At 38.1% G+C, this 23,494-nt stretch overlaps 1 protein-coding gene and 1 long non-coding RNA gene across 6 annotated transcripts in view; one reads left to right on the top strand and one right to left on the bottom strand.

Annotated features, from left to right (window-relative positions):
* The window catches only part of GLRB (glycine receptor beta), a 92,032-nt gene extending 82,429 nt beyond the window's left edge, over nt 1–9,603 (bottom strand). The window contains exons 1-2 of one of the 3 annotated variants that reach the window (XM_038559091.1): nt 9,541–9,603; nt 7,717–7,866 (exon numbers count right to left, since the gene is read on the bottom strand). In XM_038559091.1, the coding sequence (XP_038415019.1) occupies nt 7,717–7,838 (122 nt within the window). In that variant the 5' untranslated portion in view covers nt 7,839–7,866; nt 9,541–9,603. Of the gene's footprint in view, nt 1–4,729; nt 4,774–7,661; nt 7,867–9,540 lie in introns of those variants that run through there. The other 2 variants (XM_038559093.1, XM_038559092.1) reach the window with 2 other exon arrangements.
* Nucleotides 9,604–9,817: 214 nt separating this feature from the next.
* The window catches only part of LOC106559756, a 38,450-nt gene continuing 24,773 nt past the window's right edge, over nt 9,818–23,494 (top strand). For all 3 annotated transcript variants that reach the window (XR_005370920.1, XR_005370919.1, XR_005370921.1), the window contains exons 1-2: nt 9,818–10,127; nt 22,676–22,848. This is a non-coding gene — a long non-coding RNA (uncharacterized LOC106559756). The remainder of the gene's footprint in view (nt 10,128–22,675; nt 22,849–23,494) is intronic.

The following is a 23,494-nucleotide window of genomic DNA, read 5'->3' as shown; positions in this document are numbered from 1 at the left end:
ATCAGCCTTTCATCTTTTGGCCATTTATCGTGAACTTCTCTTGAACATTTCCACTAGGCAGAAACTAGAACTAAACTAAAATCAACCCCCTCTAGTAATCAATGGTAGGTATAAAATAGCTAATATTATACTTGGCCAACACAGAATAGCTTTGATTATTCAGTATACCCACCCTTCTACCACATAAAACTGACGTGTACAAATGCTATCATTAAGCAGTACAATATCTCTCTATAAAGGAGACAAAAAATTATCATAAAAAATACCAAATACTTTTACACAATCTTTTTTTGGTTTGTGAACAAACTAAAATAAAGAAATTACAATGCTTCCTGTTATGCACACAAAACCACAGTAAAAACTTCTTTTTCATGATTTTAAAGGTAGAGTGCCAACAGTCTGGAGGAAAGATCATGAAGAAGACAAGATAAATTCAAGTTAACATGACTAATATAAATAATAACAGCCCTCATCTAGTATCAAACAAGGGCTTATTATTAAGCTTCCCCATACCTAAGATACAAGTATGGGCAAAGATTTTAAATTTAACTTGTAAACATTTGTGCACTTATTGTAAGCTATCAGATACTTGAAATTCAAACCATCCTCAACAAGTGGTAAAACGTTCCCTAGGCTTACTGATGGTAAAATATGGCAGCATGTGCCAAGACGTTACAGCCCAGCCAAATTCAGTATGTATTCTAAAGATTTATTTATTTCAGAGAGAGACGGAGAGAGCACATATTCGAGTGAGTGAGGGGCAGAGGGGGAGAGAATGTCAAGCAGACTTCCCATGGAGTGCAGAGCCTGAAGTGGGGCTGGATCTCGTAACTTTGAGACAACGACATGAGCTGAAATCAAAAGTTGGACATTTAATAGACTGAGCTACCCAGGCACCCTTAAATTCAGTATTTAAAAGTGTAATTATGTCTGCTGGGAGCACATATCGAAATGACAAGTAACGTTTTGTTGTTGTTGAGATCATTGTGTTTTGGTTTATTCAATCAAAAGTTCTGAACATATATTTTAAAATGTTCTGCTTTCATATGTAAAACACCTATAAATACAAGCCCATAAACCTATGCATTCTTACAAGTTATGGCAGCCATTCATTAGATCACTAATATCTGCCATCCACCAGTCACTATTTGAGACATATTTCTTCCTATCGGTTTAGGTCAGAAAAGAGGAAGACTTTCTGGGTTTGAAAGAGATACTTTTAGAATATGATCGTTCAAAAAAATAAAATAAAACAATAAAATATGATCGTGCAGGAAATTCCAAGAAGAAACTCTATCACTGAAGTTTTTTAAATCCTTCTTATTAACGACAGACCAAGCTATGTTTATTTAATGTGGTAGAGCTTTCCAAGACAATGCACCAAAAATCAAGGCAGATCGGCTTAAATCTGTATTGGGATAAAATTTTCAAATTATTCTTTCTCTTCTATGGATCAATAGTAAGACTGTAATAAAATAGAATACATTAGAATCAAAGATTCTTAAAAATCTGGCAAACTGAAATGACCTTAGATATCACCATCTAGTCTAACCACCTATCCAATGTTCAAACTTTCTATAAAATGTATCTGTCAAATAATACCCCTCATGCCAAGTGCCTCCAGTTACATGGGACTCCACTAACTCCCTTCCCAGGCAATTATATTTAGGCAGAACTCTTACCAGAAAGTTCTTCCTGAGAGCTAAAAATATACCACCCATAGCTTCTACTCATTAATCCTGGTTTTCACTATTGGTGCCAAGCAGCAAAGTCTACTTTCTCATCTATGTCATAGTTTTTCAATCATTTCAAAACAACTTCTCAGTATCTCAGTTTTTTTTAATCTCCCTAATATGACATGATTTTAATGATGTGAATCGTTTTTCTCTCCCCTGAAAATACTGACTAGCACAATGCAGAAATCTCTGTAAGTCTTGCTTTAAATATCATTCTATTAAGAAAATACACTTAACATAAAATTGGCAAAATAAAAATACTAGTTTCTTGGGGCGCCTGGGTGGCTCAGTGGTTGAGTGTCTGCCTTCAGCTCAGGGCGTGATCTTGAGGTCCTGGGATCGAGTCCCAATCGGAGTCTGCTTCTCCCTCTGCCTGTGTCTCTGCCTCTCTCTCTCTCTATGCCTCTCATGAATAAATAAATAAAACTTTCAAAAAAAACAATCCTGGTTTCTTTAAGTAGCTATACTCATTTGTATCATTTGTATTATATACATATAATACATATATACATACTATACATATACATATTTTATAAATCATTAATTACTTAAATTTTTTCCCAAATGTTCTCTACCATACCAAGTTTTCCCATCCTATACTTGCACAGATGATTTCTGGACAAAAGCCCAATTTATACTTCCATTTATCTTTTTTATATTTAGCCCATTACTCCAACCCTTCAAGATCATAGTAGATCCTAGTTCTAGCTCAGATACTCATTCTATGTCCCCAAATCACATGATCCCCAGTTTGGGTGTTTCCTCTGTACACTCTTATTTTAGTCATTGGTAAAATGTTAAAGATGATAAGGCCAAAATTTTGCCAGGAAACCAACTAAGCTAGAGATGTTCCACTAATTACCCAGGTGTTAACTCATCTCGTTGCCCCTATTTTGAGACCATATTTCTGAATATGGCCCACAGGGACTATATAAGTTATTTTCAAGTACCTAACAAAAATCAAGTACCTTAGCAAAAGCCAAATATCTTTAGGTTTTTATTCACTCATTAAACAAATTTTTATTGTATGGATACTTCCTTTCAGGCACTCAATTGATCTCTGGTGATTGAGTCAGTAAGACACTGCTCCCAAGGAGCTTACAATCTAGTGGGGGGGGAAAGCAGACAGTTACAATTGATGATTACTATACAGTATTATGAACATGATAGGCAATCAGGGAACTATGAAGGCACAGAGTGCAATTATCTAAGTCAAATGATCAGATTAGGAAAGTTTTCTCAAAGGAGACAGCAAGGTTTGAGTGTGAGGTCATTATGGGACAGTCAGATTAAAATTTGGTTATATGGGTGTGGCGCTCCTCAGAGGTCTGGGCCAGACATACAGACTTAGGGGTGTTAAAAAGAAAATCACTGCCCAAAATGGTGTCACTTAAGCCAAGTCACCAAAACGGACCTAATGCCTAACCCAACTGCATTTCCACCTACCCTAAAGACATAGTCTTAACTGGTTAGTCAGGAATTTTCTGATCAGCATCAATGAGGAATCTGTCACATGTGCCCTCTCCATCCTCCAAAAGATGAGGTAATCTACCTAATAAAATCTCCTGCCCTTCTCCTTAAGGGAAGGTAGACTTGCCTGAAGCAATCCTTTCTTTTGCTGATAGCTTGTTGCCACACTCTCCTTCCTATAAAAACCTTCCACTTGTAGAACAGTGAAAGATGCTATTTATAGCCAGGGATTTGGGCAAAACCACTGAGGCAGGAGTTAACTAAAGAAAAAAGGAAAGCAAAAAAAAAAAAAAAAAAAAAAAAAAAGAAAGAAAGAAAAGAAAAGATAAAAGGAAAGCATTGGCATTTCAGAGAAAGGCAATGTGAAAGGTCAAGTGTGTACAAAACCTGACTCACACGTGTTGGGTTGGGAGGGGGGCTGGGATAGAAAGATACTGCTGGAGGGGTCAGAGGGCCAGCTCAGCAAGAGCTTTGTGTGTGGAGCCAAGAAATGAGCCAGAGGCTAGTTCAGCAAGAGTCTTGTCTGTGGAGCCACAGAAAGCTAGGGAGGCCCTTCAAGAGCTCTAAGCATGGGAACTACCTGCCTAGATTGAAGATTTAGAAAACATACTCTAGGGGCAATGTCCAACATGATTGATGCAGGAAGACAAGAAAGAAGCAGGATGACTCATAAAGTGTTCACCAAAATGTGTGGAGAGGAGTAATTAAAGCAGTGCCCACAGGGGAGTGAAAATGAAGGACATATTCCAGAGATGAGAAAGACTCTGAACCGCCAAGTCTTGGACCCTAATGAATTTTAGATGCTACTGTAGAAAGAGAAGGTCTAAAGAGGTAGCGGTACCATTTGCTGGAGAAGGGAACACTGTATCAGGAGAGGTAGAGAGGATTTCTGAATTCAGGTTTTATCATTTTACATTGAGTTTGAGATCAAAATAGGGTAGCCAGCCCGAAACACTGGATGAATGGATATGCCATTCTTCAAAGAACCTTGGGATGGACATAGAGACTTAATAGTGAATAGATGGTAATTACAGCATAGGTTTGGACAGAATCTCTCAGGCAGACTATATAGTCAGAGGAGAGACCAACAGATGAAGGCTGAAGTGAAATTCAAGCTGTATGATAAAACATTGTATCCAAGCACCTAATCAAAAACATTTTCTCATTTACAGTTTATTTCTTATATTTTAATAATTATTAAATTTCTGAAGTTTTTGAAAGGAAATTTATCAGATTGCTTGTCAATGTGGTACCAGTGTTTCACTTATACATCAGAAAACAATAGCATAAATTTATGTGATAGCATCTCAAAACAATGTGAGTTAAAGAAAAAGTAGGAAAAGAGCCAGGAAAAGTTTATGATACAATTCAAGCTCAGCCTCAAGATTAAACCCCACAATGTTAAGGACCCCAAGCCTTTTATTTCCTCTACACTTTAAAACCTTTTTCTTCTTATTTATAGTCTTGGTTGGGGGAGAGGATATTGTTACAACAGTAGAAGGGGAAACGTTTGCTATACTCACACATTAACTGCATACGTGTATACAACCCCACTGTTTCAGCAACTCTATTAAAAAAAAAAAAGTCTAAATAAATTTTAAAAATCACTGAGCAAGAGATCGCTATATTAAAGGGCATTATGGTGGTATCTGCCTAACTTTCATAATCTCAAATATTCCTCTTAGTCAAAATGTTTTATACTTTATCGATTTATATGAGATAAGCTAACTGGATCATGCTTTAATATACAAATGATTTGCATGTTCTTTTACAGCACATTATTATAGCTAAGATTCTTAATCTGGATGTTCAACAAAATTTAATATAATGTATCCAAACAGAAAATTCTAGTCTTCTGAAGTTCATCATCAGTGATAATAAATCAAAATTCTTAATAAAATGCTCAAACAAAAAAATGTATAGATCTTATTCTCTGGGGATCCCTGGGTGGCTCAGCAGTTTAGCACCTGCCTTTGGCTCAGGACATGATCCTGGAATCCCAGGATTGAGTCCCACATCGGGCTCTCTGCGGGGAGCCTGCTTCTCTCTCTCTCTGCCTCTCTCTCTCTCTCTCTGGGTCTCTCATGAATAATAAATAAAATCTTAAAAAAAAAAAAGATCTTATTCTCCAAGGCACATCTACTTTTTAATACCTCAGATTTTTGGCAGCATCACCATGGCAACTGTTAATAAAGTTTTATCTTTTAGTCTCATAATTATAATAAAATAAAATAAAATTATACTTTTAAATTTCATGGTAAAATTTTTCAAAAATAAAGTTTCAATTAATTATACAGCATGCCTAAAATACTGTGATATGGGCTTACCAAGTGTATATTGGGTCTTCTATTTGATGATTTCCATATTCACCAAAAGAGAACCTAAATGTTTCACTCTTAACCTACTAGAAACAACTTTAAAAATTTGTCTTTAATAACTATAGATACTGTAAGGATATAACCAGTTTATATGTAAGACAATAGTGTAATTCTTAAAAGGGACAAAATGTCTTCTAAAGAACTCTTGTAAGATAGTCTGTAGTTAAGGGCGCCCGGATGGCTCAGTCAATCAAGCATCCGACTCTTTGTTTTGGTTCAGGTGGTGCTCTTACAGGTTGTGAGATCGAGCCCATGTTGGGCTCCATGTTCAGCGGGGTAGTCTGCTTGAAGACTCTCTTCCTCTGCCCCTACCCTTCTCTAAAATAAATAAAATAAATCTTAAGGGACACCTGGGTAGCTCAGTGGTTGAGCATCTGCCTTTGGCTCAAGTCGCGATCCCAGGGTCCTGAGATTGAGTCCGGTCAGGCTCTCCACAGGGAGTCTGCTTCTCCCTCTACCTATGTCTCTGCCTCTCTTTCTGTGTCTCTCATCAAGCAATAAATAAAATCTGTAAAAAAATAAATAAATAAAATGAATCTTTAAAAAAGATAATGTGGTAGTCCTAAGGCTTGCTGTCACCATTGTCAGAACTCTGATTGATGACATTTGATAGGGGAGGGGAGGTGGGCAGGAGGCAGAGGAAAAAGGCCCTATCAACTTTCACATATAGAGAAACCTGACTGGCTGAAGTTGGCCTGACTCTACACATAGGATCACCATGACTGTAAGACACATGCAACAGTTTATATCAATATGCCAACATTCATCAAGTAAAAAGTTAATATAAAAATATCTAAAACATGAGTATACGTCCTTTCGCTTGGGAGGAGTAAGGCCTGACAATGTCCAGTTCCCTAAAACGCTTATCTCCTGGTTGTGATGCAAAAACTCTGAACACTCAAGAGTAGTGAAAGCTGCAGATGGTGATTATTCCTGAACCTGCCCCATCAGATACTTCATACCCAATTGGCAGGTGGCCGAGGAGGGACACATCAGTATTATCAGGGCCATCCTGTTACAAACCCAGAAATCTGGCCCTGATATCAGACTCTGCAGCACTGAAACAAGCAGGACTAATAAACTTGAAAACCAGGAGATACTTCTAAATTGGGAGCTTTATTTAATGCTAGACTATATATGCATCATGACTCTGTCTCCAGACTTCTAATCTCATATATTTATAAAAATATCCATTCCAAAATACCAATTCTTATATCCTTTCTTAACAAAATAAACTTCCCAGAATGTGCCTTACTATCTCTTACAGAATCCTCTAGTCTACCTTTTGGTAATATTGATGCTGAAGCGTTACCCGTGACCAATACGGCATTTAAAAAATCTTAATTAAAAGATGACCCGTAACAGCAAATGAATTCTTATTCCAGATCACTGCATAGGTTATCTCATTACCTAAAAACACATATTTGTGAAAGTTATTTACTGACATACTCTTCAATTGCTCTAACCGTTAGGTACTATTAAAGATATGTTGTTATTTGCCAGTAATATTAACCCTTCCTATTGGAAAAAAAAAAAAAAAAAAAAGAAAGTCCAAACCACAAAAGGAGTGGGCAATTTGGATTTAAATTTTGTTTTTACAGGTAACTTCAAGTTTAGTGACACAGCTCTTGAAAAATATCCTAATTTTCCAATCTAGGTCCTTTGCAGAAAAATATTGAAATAAAAAACTGACCTATCATGTGAATTTTCTTCTTCCATGCATCAACATAAACTAAATACATCCTAAAATCATACCTTGGCTAACTAATTTTAAAACTGATATTCATTCTTAGGAATTTTTTTTAAAAAGCCATCTTTTTGAACTGGTATTTGCTCAAAACATGGAATTTTAGTATCTGATTATAGTTGCACAGGTAGGGTAAAAAATAAATAGTTATTTTTTTTATGATTTTATAGAAAATGTATAAAAATCATGTAATCCCAGAGGACGAGCAAAACTTTATAAAACTTTACCTTAAACACTAGGAATTAGCTATCACATTCTAAAACCTCTCTCGTGGGTACATATTCTGATAAGAAAAGTTCTGCTGATATGTGTCTCAATAAACCACCTTACTTCGATAACGCAGTAACATTTCTCCATATAATAATATAAGACATGAAGAACGTACGATGGGCATAGATACTGCTTCTTTTTCCCCTTTCCTTTCTTGGAAGACTTCTCTTTAGAATACGCTTCTTCAACCCACAAGGAAATTAAAATAAAAAAGGCTATCGCCAATAAAAACTTCATCTTGAAAGTTAAATCTCAGGAGATCAATCTACAAGAAAGAACAAGAAAATGTTTACAAAAAGCAGTAATAATACGACTCTAAGGCGTATGACCATTACTATCCAATGGACGAGTGCATTTGTACATGAGATTTTCATTGCTCAAACCTATGTGGTTAGCCTTCAATATATATTTGTGATGTTTAGTGGTAAGGATTAAATAACGGACTAACGGCCCATAGAAAATACAATCCCAAGGAGGTATATGCAACATTTCTGATTTTATAGTCACAGAAAATCGTAAATTGACATTGAATTGCACAGTATATCAATGCATGTTTAGAAAGCTACCTGGAAGGATGTCTAACACGGTGCTTAAAATGGTCATCGTCCTCTTGTACGTTTAGTTTCTCATTTCTTTTAAATATCTCTTTATTTTTAAATTTTGCATGTATATTTTTTTCAAAAGCAATAAAGCTGTTCTAATGGGAAAGACAATTCTAACTATTAAAGAACTGACAGAGATAAAAGAAAAAATTAGTTTCAAAAGTTTCACACTTTAAATTCATTCTTCTTAATTGTACACATTAAATTTGCAAGTTACCTTTTACCCCAAAAGGGTGCACATTGATTTAAGGTTGCCTTTCCCACTTTCATGTTACTAATATTTACTGAAAATGATTTTCGACATCACAAATTCTAGGTAATATAACATGAAAAAAAAAAAAAAACAACCCAGCAAGTATGGTCAGACTCTTCCAAATCATCTTCTTAGTCCTATTTTAATAACATTTTCTATGCTCAAAGGAGAATTATATTCTTGCCGGTCAGACGCATCCAAAAAAAAAAAAAAAAAAAGAGGGAGAACTTGAAGCGTGTCGTGAAGCCGGAATGTCTAAGCCTCCTGCAGTCCTTCCTTTCCAGGCCACAAACCGTTTCTCCAGCACCGTTGTCTGCAGACGGAGGGGCCTCTCGGTGCCTCCCGTTCACTTAACGCCCATCTCGCCCTTGACTCTTGCTTCTCCTCCGTCTCCGGCGTATTCCGCATCCCCCTTTCTCCCCGGAATTCTCATTTTCTACCATTTCTCCTGCACCCGAAGGGCTCGGTGCCGGCCCCCGCGCACGACAGCGGCGGCTCCGCGGCCAACTTCCCGGGGGCCCCGCGCCCCGGGCTCCCGCCTCGCCGCCCCCCCCCCCCCCCCCCGGACCACCGCCCGCCCCGGCCCCGGCCCCGGCCCCGGCCCCGGCCCCGCCGCCCGCGCTCCGCGGCGCCTCCCACCTCCGCCGGCCGCCGGCCCAAGCCGCTTCGCAGACCGCTCGGCGCCGGGGGCCGCCCCGCAAAGCCTGCGCCCCCCCCGCGCCCCGCATCCCCTGAGCGGCCCCCGCGCCCCGCATCCCCCGAGCGCCCCGCATCCCTGCGCCCCCAGCACCCTCCATCCCCGCATCCCCTGCGCGCCCCGCATCCCCGCATCCCGCGCCTCCAGCGCCCCGCATCCCTGCACCCCCGTCCGCATCCCCGCGGCCCGCACCCCCGTCCCCGTCCCCGCACCCCCGTCCCCATCCCCGCGCCCCCCGTCCGCACCCCCGCGCCCCTCTCCCCGCGCCGGCTCCGCGCGCCTCCACCGGCGGGCGCCGGACCGGGACTTGCCTTAGAGCCCGGCTCGGCCGCCCCCGCCGCCCCCGCCCCCGCCCCCGCCCCGCCGAGCGGAGCCCCCGCCGCTTACCCGAGGCTCCCCGCCCGCGGCGCCCGGCGAGGACGCGGCGGCGGCTCCCGGGGGTGCGGCGGGCGCAGCGCGGGGGCAGCCGCGTCCCCGCCGCCCGCGCCCCCGCCGAGCCCGCCTGACGCGCCTGCTCGGGCCGCGGAGCCTGCGCCGTGACGCGCCGCCGCCGCCGTGCTCGGGAGCTGGGGGCCGGGGAGCGGGGGGCGGGGGGCGGGGGCGGGGGGCGGGGGCCGGGGAGCGGGAGGGGGAGGGGCGGGGGCGGCCCGGGGGGGACCCTGCGGCCCAGCGCTGCAGCCGCGCCGGGAGCCGCGAGAACAGCGGATGCCCTCGAGCCCAGCGGGCGCGTCCCGGGACCCCTGCACCCGACGCGGCCCCCGAGTCCCCCCAGCAGCTCCCAAAGCCCGACCTTTCTAAGCGACCTTAGACCGGCCCGGGGGAGCGAAGCCCTCGAGCCCTGCGGGAACGCCCCGACCTCTGCGCCTCCTTTAAATCTTACGCAGGTCGTGGCCGAAGGTGAAGCTCGAACGTACTAAGGGATTCACATCCCATTTACCAGACTCAACGTCTGATGGTTACACTTTTTGAGTCAGGTAAGACCTTGGCCTTCTGGTGGTAAAGCGCTGGTTGGTTCCTCTGGTTTTCTAGGAGCCTCGCCTTTGACGATGCACCTTTGGGTGATAGACAAACCTTTCCCTTTACCCCTTGACGGTATAGCTAATTAACTTTTTTTTTTTATTGAGAAAGTGTCGTCTAAGGGGCACTGGGTGGCTCAGGCACTAAGCTTCCAACTCCTGATTTTGGCTCAGGCCCTGACCTCACGGTGGTGGGGCTTCAGGCTCAGAGAGGAATCTGCTGGAGATTCTCCCTCCTCCTCCTCCGCCCCCCCCTACTCCTGTGGGCCCTCTCTCAAATAAATAAATCTTTACAAAAAGAGAAAGCAAAAAAAAAAAAAAAAAAAAAAAAAAGAGAGAAAGCACTGTACATTTGGACCGACGGTGTATCCCCTAATAAATACTTCATCCCATATCATATGATAGGAAAGGAACATTCCCTGTATATGACCATGCTCTATAAGCTTCACAAGGTGTTCTGCTAAGGTTAGCATTTGATCATTATTTTATTTAAAAAGCTACCCTATTTGGAGCCTCCAAATTGGATCAGGATAGGACTTTGGGTTTTACGAGTATATAAAGGAGATCTGCGTTGATCATATAAGTTTAAGAAGATAGAGGTTTTGGAGAATGAGCCGTGTAAGGAAGTGGGGAGTGGGGAGGAACAGAATCTGCTACCCCAAAATATATCTCTTTGGAATAAGGATAACTTTGAGTGGATTATTTTTAAGGAACAGCAGACATAAGTGAAAACTGAGTAGAAGTCACCCTTTTGTAAAAAAAAAAAAAAAAAAAAAGTTCATATTTATAAGGGAAGCCTCCATTTGTAAGAGTCTTTCTCTCTCTCTCTCTCTCTCTCTCTCTCCCTCTCCCTCTCCCTCTCCCTCTCCCTCTCCCCCTCCCCCTCTCCCTCTCCCCCTCCCCCTCTCCCTCTCCCCCTCCCCCTCTCCCCCTCCCCCTCTCTTTTTCTCTCTACCAGGGAGAGGAGGATGCCTAAATCTAAATCTATAGGAAACCTTATTGACTTAAATCTGTATAACAGCCATACCCTTAGTTACTGTGTTTTTTCCTGGTAACCTCCCATAACTAGCCTTCCTCCCTGACAACCCCCTGCCCCCCCAACATCTTCTTTGGTCTTTAATAATAGACGGTTTTTAAGATCGTGGCTTGGGCCATTTCAGAGAGTTACTCAGTTTTCCTGGTTGTCTCCCAAGCATACAAGAGGTACACACGTTATTAAACTTCTGTTTGTCTTTCTCCTGTTAATCTGTCTTTTATTGGGGTGTGGGAGGAAAGGTTAACCAAGAACCTAGAAAGGTAGAGGGAAAATCATTTTTCATCCTCTAGAGAAGGATAATAGGTTTCATGCAACCAAGGGAGTTCAGAAATCAAAGAAAACCTTAAACTTGGTTTTCTCATAATCAAGGTATCACTAAGAGTTTGGAATAATAGGATATTCAGATTCTTATATCAAAATAGACTTACCTTTTACTTACAAAATCTTAGAAACCCATTTAGAAGAGCTTATGTGTTGCAAATACCTAAAATTGACTGACTTACCTTCCCTAGTATTGTCTTTTGATTGTGCCACTTACAGATATAATATTGGAGAATTAGTTAATTCATAAGAAAACCATGCCCAACTGTTTAGATAGGTTTAGATTCGTTTTTGGTTTCTGCCCCAAGTTTAGGAAATACGGTTGGTGACCCAAAATGACCTCTACCAGATTTATAAATCTGTGAAGTTCAGAATTTTGAGTCTATGAAAATGATCAAATCACCTCTATTTATATAGCTTGCTTTGTATTGCCAAAGGGAAAGCTTCCTGATAATTTCATGAAATAATCTATTTCCCTCATCCTATCAAGAGTTAGTCTACTTTCTCTATTTTTTAAGTCTCCATTCACTGTCTTAGTAATTTCATCCAGTTACATGGCTTTCAGTGCCACTGTTGTTGACCCCCAAATTTATTTCTCCAAACTAGACTTCTTTCCAGAACACTAGACTCATAGATCCAATTGCCTTCTCAGTGTCTCAACTTGAACATTTAATAAACGTTTTGTACCTAACACATCCAAAATGAAACTAATGTTCTTCTCCCCCAAATTGGTTCCACACTCAGCCTTCTCATTTGATGACAACCACTTTCTTCCAGTTGCTCAGGCCAAAAAGTCTCAAAAATTGTTTTTGATTCCTCTCTTGGTCTCCCTCCCAACATCCAAACTATGAGGAAACTGTCTCTCACTATTTTTGCTGTAACAAATATGGACTGAGTCACCATTATCTCTAAGTTGGATTATTGTAATAGCTTCCTGGCTGCTCTCCTTGCCTCTACCATTGGCCTCCCTTATCAACTGGTATTCTCAACACAGCAGCCAAAAATCTTCAAAACATGTCACATGTCAGATGATGTCACTCCTCAGCCCAGAACCCAGCAATGACTCATCACTTCACTTGGTTTCTAAACCCAAGTGTTCACAGTACCCTACAAGGTTCCGATTGGTATGCACCCTCTCCAAATACTGCCTTCTTGAACCACCCTTCCTCTTAATTCCTAGGCTTCATCCACACTGATCTTGCTGCTGCTTCAACATGCTGGTGCCACACTGGGGCCCACCTAAGGCTGTTGGCTCCAGCTCTTCCTTAAACCTTAAACATTTCATATTTTTCACACCAGTAAACTCCAATGCTCTTCCTCCAACCAGTCATGTCCAACTCCCTGACTTCTCCAGTTGGTTCTGAAACATAACCCTCTCAAGGAGATTTATCTAATATTATTTAAAAATGCAAACTCCCCCCCCCACTAAGGATTTATGATTCCCTTTGACCTGTTTTCCCTTTTCTTTTTCATAGTATTTATTGCCTTTTAATATATCATACAACTTATTGATATGTGTTGCATGTCTTTCCTCACTAAAATATAAGCTCAATGAGGGCAGAGATTTGTGTCTGATTTTGTCCATTGTTACTGCCTAAGCACCTAGAACAGTGTTGAATGAATGAGTAAATTTTGGACTACTTGCTTAACCTCTTTAAATGCTGTGTTTTCTCATCAGTAAAATGAAAAGAACAGCACATAACTTGTGGAATTGTTCTAAGAACTAAACAGTTTAATTTATGTTAAATAAGTGGTCCAGGGAAGAGAGATAAATTTACCTCCCCTCTTTTTATTTTTGTTTTTAATGGAATGATTGATTTTTTTTTTTATTAATGGGATCCTGTTGCACAATTCTTTCTGCTTTTTTGTTCCTTTATTTACATCTACCTGGAATCATATGATGAGGCCTAGCTCAACATATTCAATAGGAACCCTATTTCCTATGTACCCAGATTCATGTGGCCTATAATACTTATCTTATTTGATCATCAAATGTAAATGCTGTCCTAAATATCTTGTGTTAGATTGAGAAGCCAACACCAGAAAAAGAGAGGTGTTTCCTGCCACCTTAGTTTTTCATATGGCATAAGCCCTTAGCCCTCTTGCTATTGCCTTTAGGAGTTTTAAAACATTACTCTGGAATATATAAATTAATTCCCTTTTAATTTTTCTTCTCTATGCATCATGTTGATTTGTTTATAGTCCAGATTATAAATCATAATAAGATTTTTCATCATAACTTCACTCCAAATGCTATTATAACCACCATATATTTTCCAAGAAAAGCATGCCCAGTTGTTTTATTTTTCCCCATTTTATTGAGATATAATTGACATACAAACATAATATAAATTTTAGGTGTACAACATATTGGCTTGATATATGTATATACTGCAAAATAATTACTACATCCATCACCACATATAATTAACAATTTTTTCCTTGTGATGATAACTTTTAAGATCTACTTTCTTAGCAACTTCCAAACATATAATATAGTACGTTAACTATAGACATCATGTTGTGCTTTAAATCCTCAGAACTCATTACCTTATAATTGGAAGTTTGTACCTTTTGACCACCTTTCCCAATTCTTCCACCATGTTCAAGTGTTTTATTTATTTTTTAATTAATTTATTTTAAGTCGGCTCCACACCCAATGTAGGGCCTGAATTCATGACCCTGAGATCAAGAGTCACAGGCTCTACCCAAGGAGTTAGCCAGGCACCCTATGTCCAGCTATTTTAGATGTGTTTTTCCCCAATTCATTTTCTTTAAAGATTGTTCACAAATAGATAATGGGACTATAAATATAAATAAAGAGAAGATTACAACAGAGGATAATTAGATTAATATGTCAGAAGACATATTCATGAGTTCAGAAGACAGCAAAATTTATATTAGGAATTGTCAATGAGCAGCCGGTTTTAACGTATTGGAATAATGAAAACGATATTTGATAGCCCAAGATCATCACTTCCATGTTTCTCCAAGTAGCATATTATCCTTAAAAAGTTCTCCAATCTCCTAATTATTTTTAAACTAACTTTAAATAATAATAGCCACTTTTTATTAATTGCAAGAAATGTCATTGAATTATACTTTAAAAACTTCAAGATACCTTTGCAAGTTATTTTCATGCCTGTATCTTTTCATGAGAAATCAGAATCTTCAAAAGAGAAATCAACTCATCTAGGATAATAGAGTTGGAAGAGGAGGAAATGAGGTTGTTCCATCTTTAATGTCCTATAGAATATTAAGACTCTGATTCTGGTTGCATATAGGTGAGTAAAGCAGCTTGATTTTTAGACATAGACAGAATTCTGATCGCACATTAGGAAATTGAAGCCAAAGAGGCTGTTCTAGTATAGATTCAGGCTCTTACTTCCAAATCCAGGTTAGGCCTAAATATGAACTAACATGTGAACAGCTTGATTTTTAGACATAGACAGAATTCTGATCGCACATTAGGAAATTGAAGCCAAAGAGGCTGTTCTAGTATAGATTCAGGCTCTTACTTCCAAATCCAGGTTAGGCCTAAATATGAACTAACATGTGAATCATTTTTCACTTACTTTCTTTGATTCAGTGTAATGGCAGTAAAAATAATTATCATTATTGATTAAGGTATACTATTTCCCAGATATACACAAAACATGCTAAATTCATGATCTCCTCAACAACTTCATGGGGTCAATGCTATTTTATTACAACTTATAGATGGAGATTCAGAGGCATCATAGAACTCTTACAAATTTTGCTAATAACTTTGCTAATCAATGATTGAGAGAGTTATACAATTAAGTATGTCTGATTCTGGAAACGGCCCTTAAAATATTTTTGTGTCCTGTGACTACGAATAATATATTCAATCATATCCCATGACACCTATAATAACATTCATATACAACCAAAACGCCACATTAATTGTAATGTAATTTTGAGAAGATAAAATAAGAAACATCAATAAGATCTTCCTATTTATGAATTTGAGCATTGTACCGTTTCATCTAATTAAGAAACAATTCTGAACAGTTAAAAGCCCTCTGTATCATCTATCAATACTTCATCAGCCCTTACTCACACAGAGAGAAACAATCTGTAATTGGATGTGCAAGAATTTAAAGTAGATCAAGATTTTAATGTTTTGTTAGAGTATTCACTGAAAAAAAACACCTACATGATAGGATATCACTTTTAGGTAAATCAGATATAGGTCCCAAGTCCTGAGCAAAGAAAGAGAAAAAATAAAAAAAAGAAAAAAAAGAAAGAGAAAAAATTACTGACCTCTATGGAAATCACATGGAAATAACTGCTACTGAACTTCAAGAATGTGCCTTAGGAAAAAAGAAATCAACTTATTTAGTGTCATCAAAGCTAGTCCAAAATCAGTTCTATCAAAATCATTGATTTTAGCCAAAGCTCTTCGCATCCAGGTAGATATTACAAGGCAACCATCATCCAAAAATTGTTTTATGTACCTTATGTATTATTTTATTTCATAGTTAGCATGTGATAGGTTGGCTTATTCAGGACTACTCAAAGCCAAACCTTCCTCTGGGGCAATAGTAGCAATTATTGCAGCAGAAGCAGATGACTAGTAACTCAGCCCATAAATCTTCCAGTCAAATGGAATCTTTCAAAAGTATTTGCCGTTTTTACCAAGTCTGAGCAAAGTTAGAGTTGCCTCTCTTGACAAGCTTTGAATCTTGACCATCATCATTGCTGCAGATCTGAGAAGAGGTCATGTTTTCCTCCAGCAACCAGGATTTCAAGGCTTAAATGTTGATGACAACATCCCCTCTTCCTCCAGTCTCCAAAGCAAATATGTCATATCAGTTTAAAAAGTAATCCAAAAATCTGTTTTTTAGAAACTTGTAAACAATATCAGCAGTGTTTTTTTGTTGTTATCTCTCTTTTTTAAAGACCTAGGTAAGCAATTAATATTAGAGAAATACTATGTATGGTCAATATTAAAAATTTGTTCTTCTAGGTTTTCTAATATCAAGCTAGATCAACTGAAAGTTCGAAATGTGCAAATCATGAATTCTAAATCTATGCCTTTGTGGGAAATGTTTCATATTTTTCACACCAGTAAACTCCATTTATAATTTAGGTATATGGCATAAGAGATGGACAAGAACCAACATTCTATTTTCTATTTTAGCAGGTTTTTGTTTTTTTTTAAGAATAAGCAAGTAAATAGGTAATGGTCCTACAAATATTAAAAGTAAGTTATAGAAAGGAAGCCATGGTATTTATCAAATTATTATGGTTTAAAGTAAGACTTTAAAATCAGGTTCACCAAGGAAATTAAGCTCATGTAATCTTGAACTACTTAAGCTTGCTGTGGATTGTAAAGTTTATATCTCTCTAACCTAATTTTTAAAACTTACTTTATCAATGGAATTTATATATAGTACTGGTACAGGAGAAGAACATTTATTCGAGGACAGCAGCATCAGCAGAAGGGGTGAGAGATGACAGATAAAAGTCTAATTCTGAGGTTGGCTTGGTTGGGAAAGAGAAGCCAACAGGAAAATCAATAAAGCATTGGGTTGGGTTAGGAAAAATGGGATCAGAATAAAATGTTTGGATAAAATCTCTCAGTTACCATTTCCTAAAGTGTGTGCTATGCAAAGGCAGATCTCAGTATGCTTCATGAGAAAAAAAAAAGAAATAGTTAATGACAAATAAACTTGGAATTTTTGTCTATTGTATCTTCTCAGATATTTAAAGTCTTTTAGCATTTTCAATGTTTTGCTATGTCATAAAGAAACTTTTCAAAAAAAAAAGAAAAGGAACATTTCAATGTTATTTAACCCAATATCTCTGTTAACGTGTTTATCCATGTTGTTTTGTTTTTGTTATTGTTTTTTATTTTGGGTTTTTTTTTTCTGCCACAAGTTTAAGTTTCTATAGACCTAGAGTTCCAAGAAATAGTACTCATAAAATGCTGCTCAGTAAAAAACAGTAAACAATATATAAAATGAACCAACAAAAAAACAGTATAAGAATAGGCTCCTGGGAGATTAGAGGGATGGTGAAAACAATGCTTTTTGCATTTATTTAAGAGGAGAATGTTAGTTAAGAGACCAGTGGCACAGAGCCTGTTTAAAAGGATCTTAAAGTAATCATGACATAAGGCACAGGACTGGATGAGATGAAGGCCGTGAAGATAAACAGAAATGATTAAATCTTACAGACATTCTGGAGAGGCAAGAGACAACTCTTAATTCAGAAAGTTTATACAATAGTTTATACAAACAGTTCTAGAAAGTATAAAACATGGTAACTTTCCTTAATGAGCTCTCTTTCTGTGAGAAGCATAGCAAACAATAGATTTAAACAAACTGCAAGCATCATGAGAGAGTTCAGCATTTAGCATTAAATCTTGAGAGTTCTAATAGTAAACGAAGTGGATAATCAAGAATTAGCAAAACAAGCTTCAGTCAGGGGGTAGGTCTTGTGCCTAAAATAATATGCCAAGAACAAGAGTAGAGGACAGCATTGCTAGCAATGGGAAGAATGAAAACTTGGCAACAGATGGAAGGGAAGAAAAATTCCACAATGATTCCAAGACTTGAGCCTTAGAAAAAAAAATTAGAGTTTTCACTAAAAATGAGCAAGAAGGAGTGCTGGTCCACAGGTGCCACACCAATGAATATCATATCCATCAATCTTAAAATAAGCCAAGCACAATACTATCCCCTCTTTTAAATGTACCACTCTCTAATAGCGTAACATTAGAGTATTATCATTACAACAAAAAACTCATGTAAAAGGCATCTATGGCCTCCTAGGAGTGAGTTCTTACTGGCTTGGGGCTCTAGGGGCAAGGATTCCCATTGCTTATCAAAAGGATGTCTGAGTTGGGTTTTCTAAAATTGATATTCCAGATTGACCAAAGGGAAAAAGGAATTCGTAACAAGTAGAAAAACATGTGTGAGACATAGATATAGATTACATGATATATCCATATTTTTGTAGTTTTATTTTACTGGAATATAAAGAGTTGATGATATGAGGAAAAATGGACAGAAAACAAAGCTGGAGAAGTTGAGATGGGCCAGATTATGGAGGGTCTCGTATATAATGTTGTTCATTTTATGGGCTGTAATATAGCAGCAAAGCACTTAAGAAAAAGGAATTATATAATCAGGTCTGTTCTGTAGAATGATTACTTGAACAGCCATTTGGAGACAATGATAGGAGACAAAACAAGGAACAAGAGGAGTACTGAGGAAGTTGTAAAAGTCTACACAAAATTATATGGGCCCAAACATAGGCAGCATCTTGGAAAATAGAAGAAGCCAGAGATTATTAGGGATGTATATGAAGCAAAATTCCCAGGACTGGTGATGATCAGTTGTTGGGGAATGCATATGGAACATGATAGAATGAGAATGGCAGAAGCAAGCATGTGGATGAGCAAAAACAGAGGAACAATAGGGTAGTTATTTTGTGTCTTTTGTTTGTCCTACTTCAGTTCAGTGGCTGAAACAGGAATAAAAATTACAGTTAGGCAGTTTCAAGGAATGGCTTTTTTATTAATATCCTGAACTACACTGCTTCATTTCTCTTTTGCTGTATTCCCCTGATAAAACTCCAACCCTGGGTGAAGCCAATTACCTGCTTTCTCCAAAACTGAGTGAACAGATTAATTACTTACCAGTAGCTTAAATGACATTTATAATAGTTTGGCCCTTTAAAAACACAACAATATTATTATGTTTGCTGTTGTTTTCCATGGTTATTTCATACATTCTCCACTCTTCTCAAACCTCCGAACATCCCACTTCCTACTCAGGCAACCAGTGAGAAACTGGAAGCCATCAGAATGGATATTCCTCAAGATTAATTCAACAAATCTACTTATGATAAGAATTTTTCTTTTCTCCTTCCATTCAGTTAAATAAAACATCTCCTCTTCTATGTTTCTTGTCCTCTCCAAGGTCAATTCCCTCACCTGTGCTTTGAATCTTATCACCTGTGTTTTATGCAGGAACTATAGTACATCAATTCTCCTCTCTCTTTCCTTTACCTTCATCTTAACCTTCTCTACTAACTCCATCATTAAACATACCAAGGCCTTCCAACATTTAAAAACAAAAATGCTGAAAGGCTTCTTCTGAAAGGCTAGGTAATCTACAATAAACTTCAATATGAAATAAAAATAAAACTGCTCATAAAACATTCTGACTCTGAAGCTCTGTGTCTACAGTTTTGCTTGCTCTTTTGGCTAGAGCTGTCTTTCTCTCCCCTTACATATTCAACAGTACTATGTCCTATTGATTGGAAAGTATCTGACCCAAGTCAAAATCATTTTAATTTACTAGGGCTACCATAATGAAATACCATAGACTGGAGTTTAAACAGCAGAAATTATTGTCACAGTTCTGGAGGCTAGAAGTCAAAGATCAAAATGCCAGCAGGAAAAAAAAAAATGCCAGCAGGGTTGGTTTCCTCTAAGGTCTCTCTTTTTGCCTCACTTGCTACCTCTTCATATGGTCATCCCATCTCCTCCTCTTCCTCACCTCCTCCTCTTCTTCTTCTTCCTCCTCCTCCTCTTTCCTCCTCCTCCTCCTCTTTCCTCTTCCTCCTCCTCCTCCTCCTCCTCCTCCTCCTCCTCCTGCTCCTCCTTCTTCTTCTTCTTCTTCTTCTTCTTCTTCTTCTTCTTCTTCTTCTTCTTCTTCTTCCTTCTTCAAGATTTACTTTTTAACTAATCTCTACTCTCAATGTGGGGCTCAAACTCACAACCCCAAGATCAAGAGTTGCATGTTCTACCAACTGAGGCGGCCAGGCACTCCCTCCCTTCTTTTTCTTCTCTTTCCTCTTCTTATAAGGACACTTGTCTTATTGGATTAAGGCTCTTTCCTAACAAGATCATTTTAATCACCTCTTTAAAGATCTTATCTCCAAATATGGTTGCATTCTAAGATACTGGAGTTGGGACTTCAATGTAGACATTTGAGGGGGGGGCAAATATAATTTAGCCCTTGACAAGTACTATAAGCAGATACAAAAAGAAAAGCACGGTGAAGACTCTCATTTTATTGACTACTTAGGTATCAGTTTATTAATTTATTTTCTTATTCTGAAGGTAGAAGGAAAGGTTGCAGACATACTATTTTGGACTTTGGACACAGCAACTAGAATGGATAGCCGAGATAGATGTGTGACAGGACTTTGAAAAAGCCGCTGAAATAGAGAAAATAATATATGTGAGAGAGATTTCAAAAGAAGGATCCACGTTATTTATAATGCGATTCAATGTGGAGGGTAGTGAAAAACACTCAAGTACCACTCATGGTTTTTGAATTTGAATAAGTAGGTGGCTGATGGGATATTTATAGAAGTATGGGACAGAAGAAGGGCAATTGTAAGAAAGATGAAATGTTCTATTTCGGATGCATTGTTTTGAGGCACCAAATAGTGATATTTGGCAGGAGAAAGTCAAGGATGACAATGTAATATAAGGCACAATACCAACTGATACACTAAGGGAAAATACAGGGAAAGAAATCCAGCTATCTCTTTGGAGATGCTTCCACTTAGAGGAAAGATGGAAGAATTGTTAAAATAGATAAGGAAGTAAAATTCTGGAAGTAAAGAGGAAAGAGATTTTGAAAATTAAGAAAGGATAATTAACATAATAAAAGACTGCAGTCTGGCATTTTCAATAACTGAGATGAGGTTCACAAGAAAAAGAGGTAAGAATGAGATAAAGGATACAAAACAAGCATAAATTATTTACCTTATACCAGAAGCTTTATGTACAGTATTTCCAACTCTGAGGTAGATATCTTTTCTCATTTTTTTCTATGTATTTCTATGTACATTTCATACTATGTATGAAATACATAGTATGTATTCTATGTATTAGAGCCAGAATTAAAATCTCGGAAAGATAGAAGAGTTGTTAAAATTTTCATTTCATGAAAATACTCTGTTTTGTGTAAATGATTTATCATATAGAACTTTAAAGACAATATATGGAAAGTCAAAACACAATACTGAAGGGAAAATCGAATTGGTAAAAATAGATGAATAGATAAATGATAGATAGATGATAGATAAATAGATAGATAGATAGATAGATAGATAGATAGATAGATAGATAGATAGAGATAGAAGTCTCCAAAAATATTAACAGAGAGCAGTCTGACATTTTCAACACCATATGTATGTCATCAAAGTGCCAACAGGAAAAAAATAAAAAATAAAAAGTGTCAACAGGAAGAGAATTCCCTAAGCATTTATGGACTCCATCATTAGTCAAAATTGATACTTCAAAGTAATAACTTTTTATTCCAAGACAAAATAGTTAATGGACTTTTGATTTTTATTTCTTATTTTGTGTTAAATTTCTTTTGTTTATTATTCCATTTTATTCAATTCAGTTTCCTATACCTTCTTTATAAATTAATCAGACCTAGGAGTGATCTGCTTATTGAAAGCTTATGAAGATAGAAATGATAGAGTGCTAGAACAATAGTAGACAGTATTTTTTTAAGTAAGAAAAGTACTCATTATGACTGAAGTAATACTATATAGCTCATTTTTCTCTATTTTTATTTGAATAAAAACATGTTTTAGATATTTACTGTGGGCCAAACATTACATAGGCAACTTAAATATAAAAACCAGTAAGAAATGATACCTACCTGAAAGTGATCCAAAGTAGGGGAAACAGGGGGATGTGGATGGGTCAGTTGGTTAAGCATTTGCCTTTGGCTCAAGTCATGATCCCCAGGTCCTAGGATCCAGCCCCATATCCGGCTCCCTGTTCAGGGAGGAGGCTGCATCTTCTTCTCTCATTCCTCCCACTTATGCTGTCTGGCTCTCTCTTTCTTTGTCATTAAATAAACAAAATCTTTAAAAACACAAAACAAAGCAAAGTAGTGGAAACAGACATTTAAAAAATACTGTGGTTAAGAGTTGTCACACAGGTAAGTACAGAGCACTCTGGGGCACATAGCTCAGACTGGAGGACTCATGCAGGTTTCCCAAAAGAGATTATTAAAATGAACCTTGTAGAATAACTAGAAGTTTGATAGATAAAAGTCCTTTTTGGTGCAAAGATTTTTTTTCTAAACATGCAGACCAGGATGCATATGGACATTTGACCTGAGTGTGAACCCAACAGGTATTCAGAACTACAGTATGGCTGGAACCTTGTAGGAAAGGGGAAGATAACACTGGAGAGGCAAGTCAGATCAGGTAATGAAGAACACTGAACACCATGCTGAAGAGTTAAAATTTCAAGTGGAGGATAAAACACAAGCGGATTTACATTGAAGAAGTATGATTCACAAAAGGGTATGTTGATTCTGAACTCTTTCCAAATATTAAAGAGTTTCCTTAAGATAGATTAAGCAGACAATGTAATGAATTTGCACTGAGAGTAAACCTCTTCCAATGTAACATATTGTGATTCCAACATAGCACGTTATCATTATTTCATTTTTCTGGCATATCAATTCCTTTTTGGTATTTTTATTAAATAGCTGTAAAATTGATTTAAAGGATTATTTGTGGGATTTTTAAAAGAATTTAAATGTCTCCAGTTAATTGCACACAAAACTTCAGCATCAATCAACCTATATCCTTCATTGATAACTGGCTGTTTCCCAATGGTATTTACAAAATAATTTTGTATCTAAAAACAAAAATAAAAATATTACTGGCAAGAATGGACACTCTAACACAAATCAATGCTATTCAAGGAACTTCCACCTTGACTACTGTGCCAGTAAGTGGGGATCTCTGAGCCACTAAAAGCTTGAGGCCAGAACAGAAGGCAGTTGTATAAAAGGAACTTTACATATTTGCATGCAATAGGCAGGCTTGTATTGAGAATATTTAAAAGAAAAGAAGAGAGTTATTTGTATCTCAGACTTGGGCTTTGGAGGATCCCTAAGAAATCCTTTCCACTAGATTTATGAGTTCAGGATTTCATCTGCCT

Source organism: Canis lupus, chromosome 15 (assembly GCF_011100685.1).
Source record: "Canis lupus familiaris isolate Mischka breed German Shepherd chromosome 15, alternate assembly UU_Cfam_GSD_1.0, whole genome shotgun sequence".
Lineage (NCBI taxonomy): Eukaryota > Metazoa > Chordata > Mammalia > Carnivora > Canidae > Canis > Canis lupus.
This window is presented reverse-complemented; position numbering and strand designations above follow the sequence as displayed.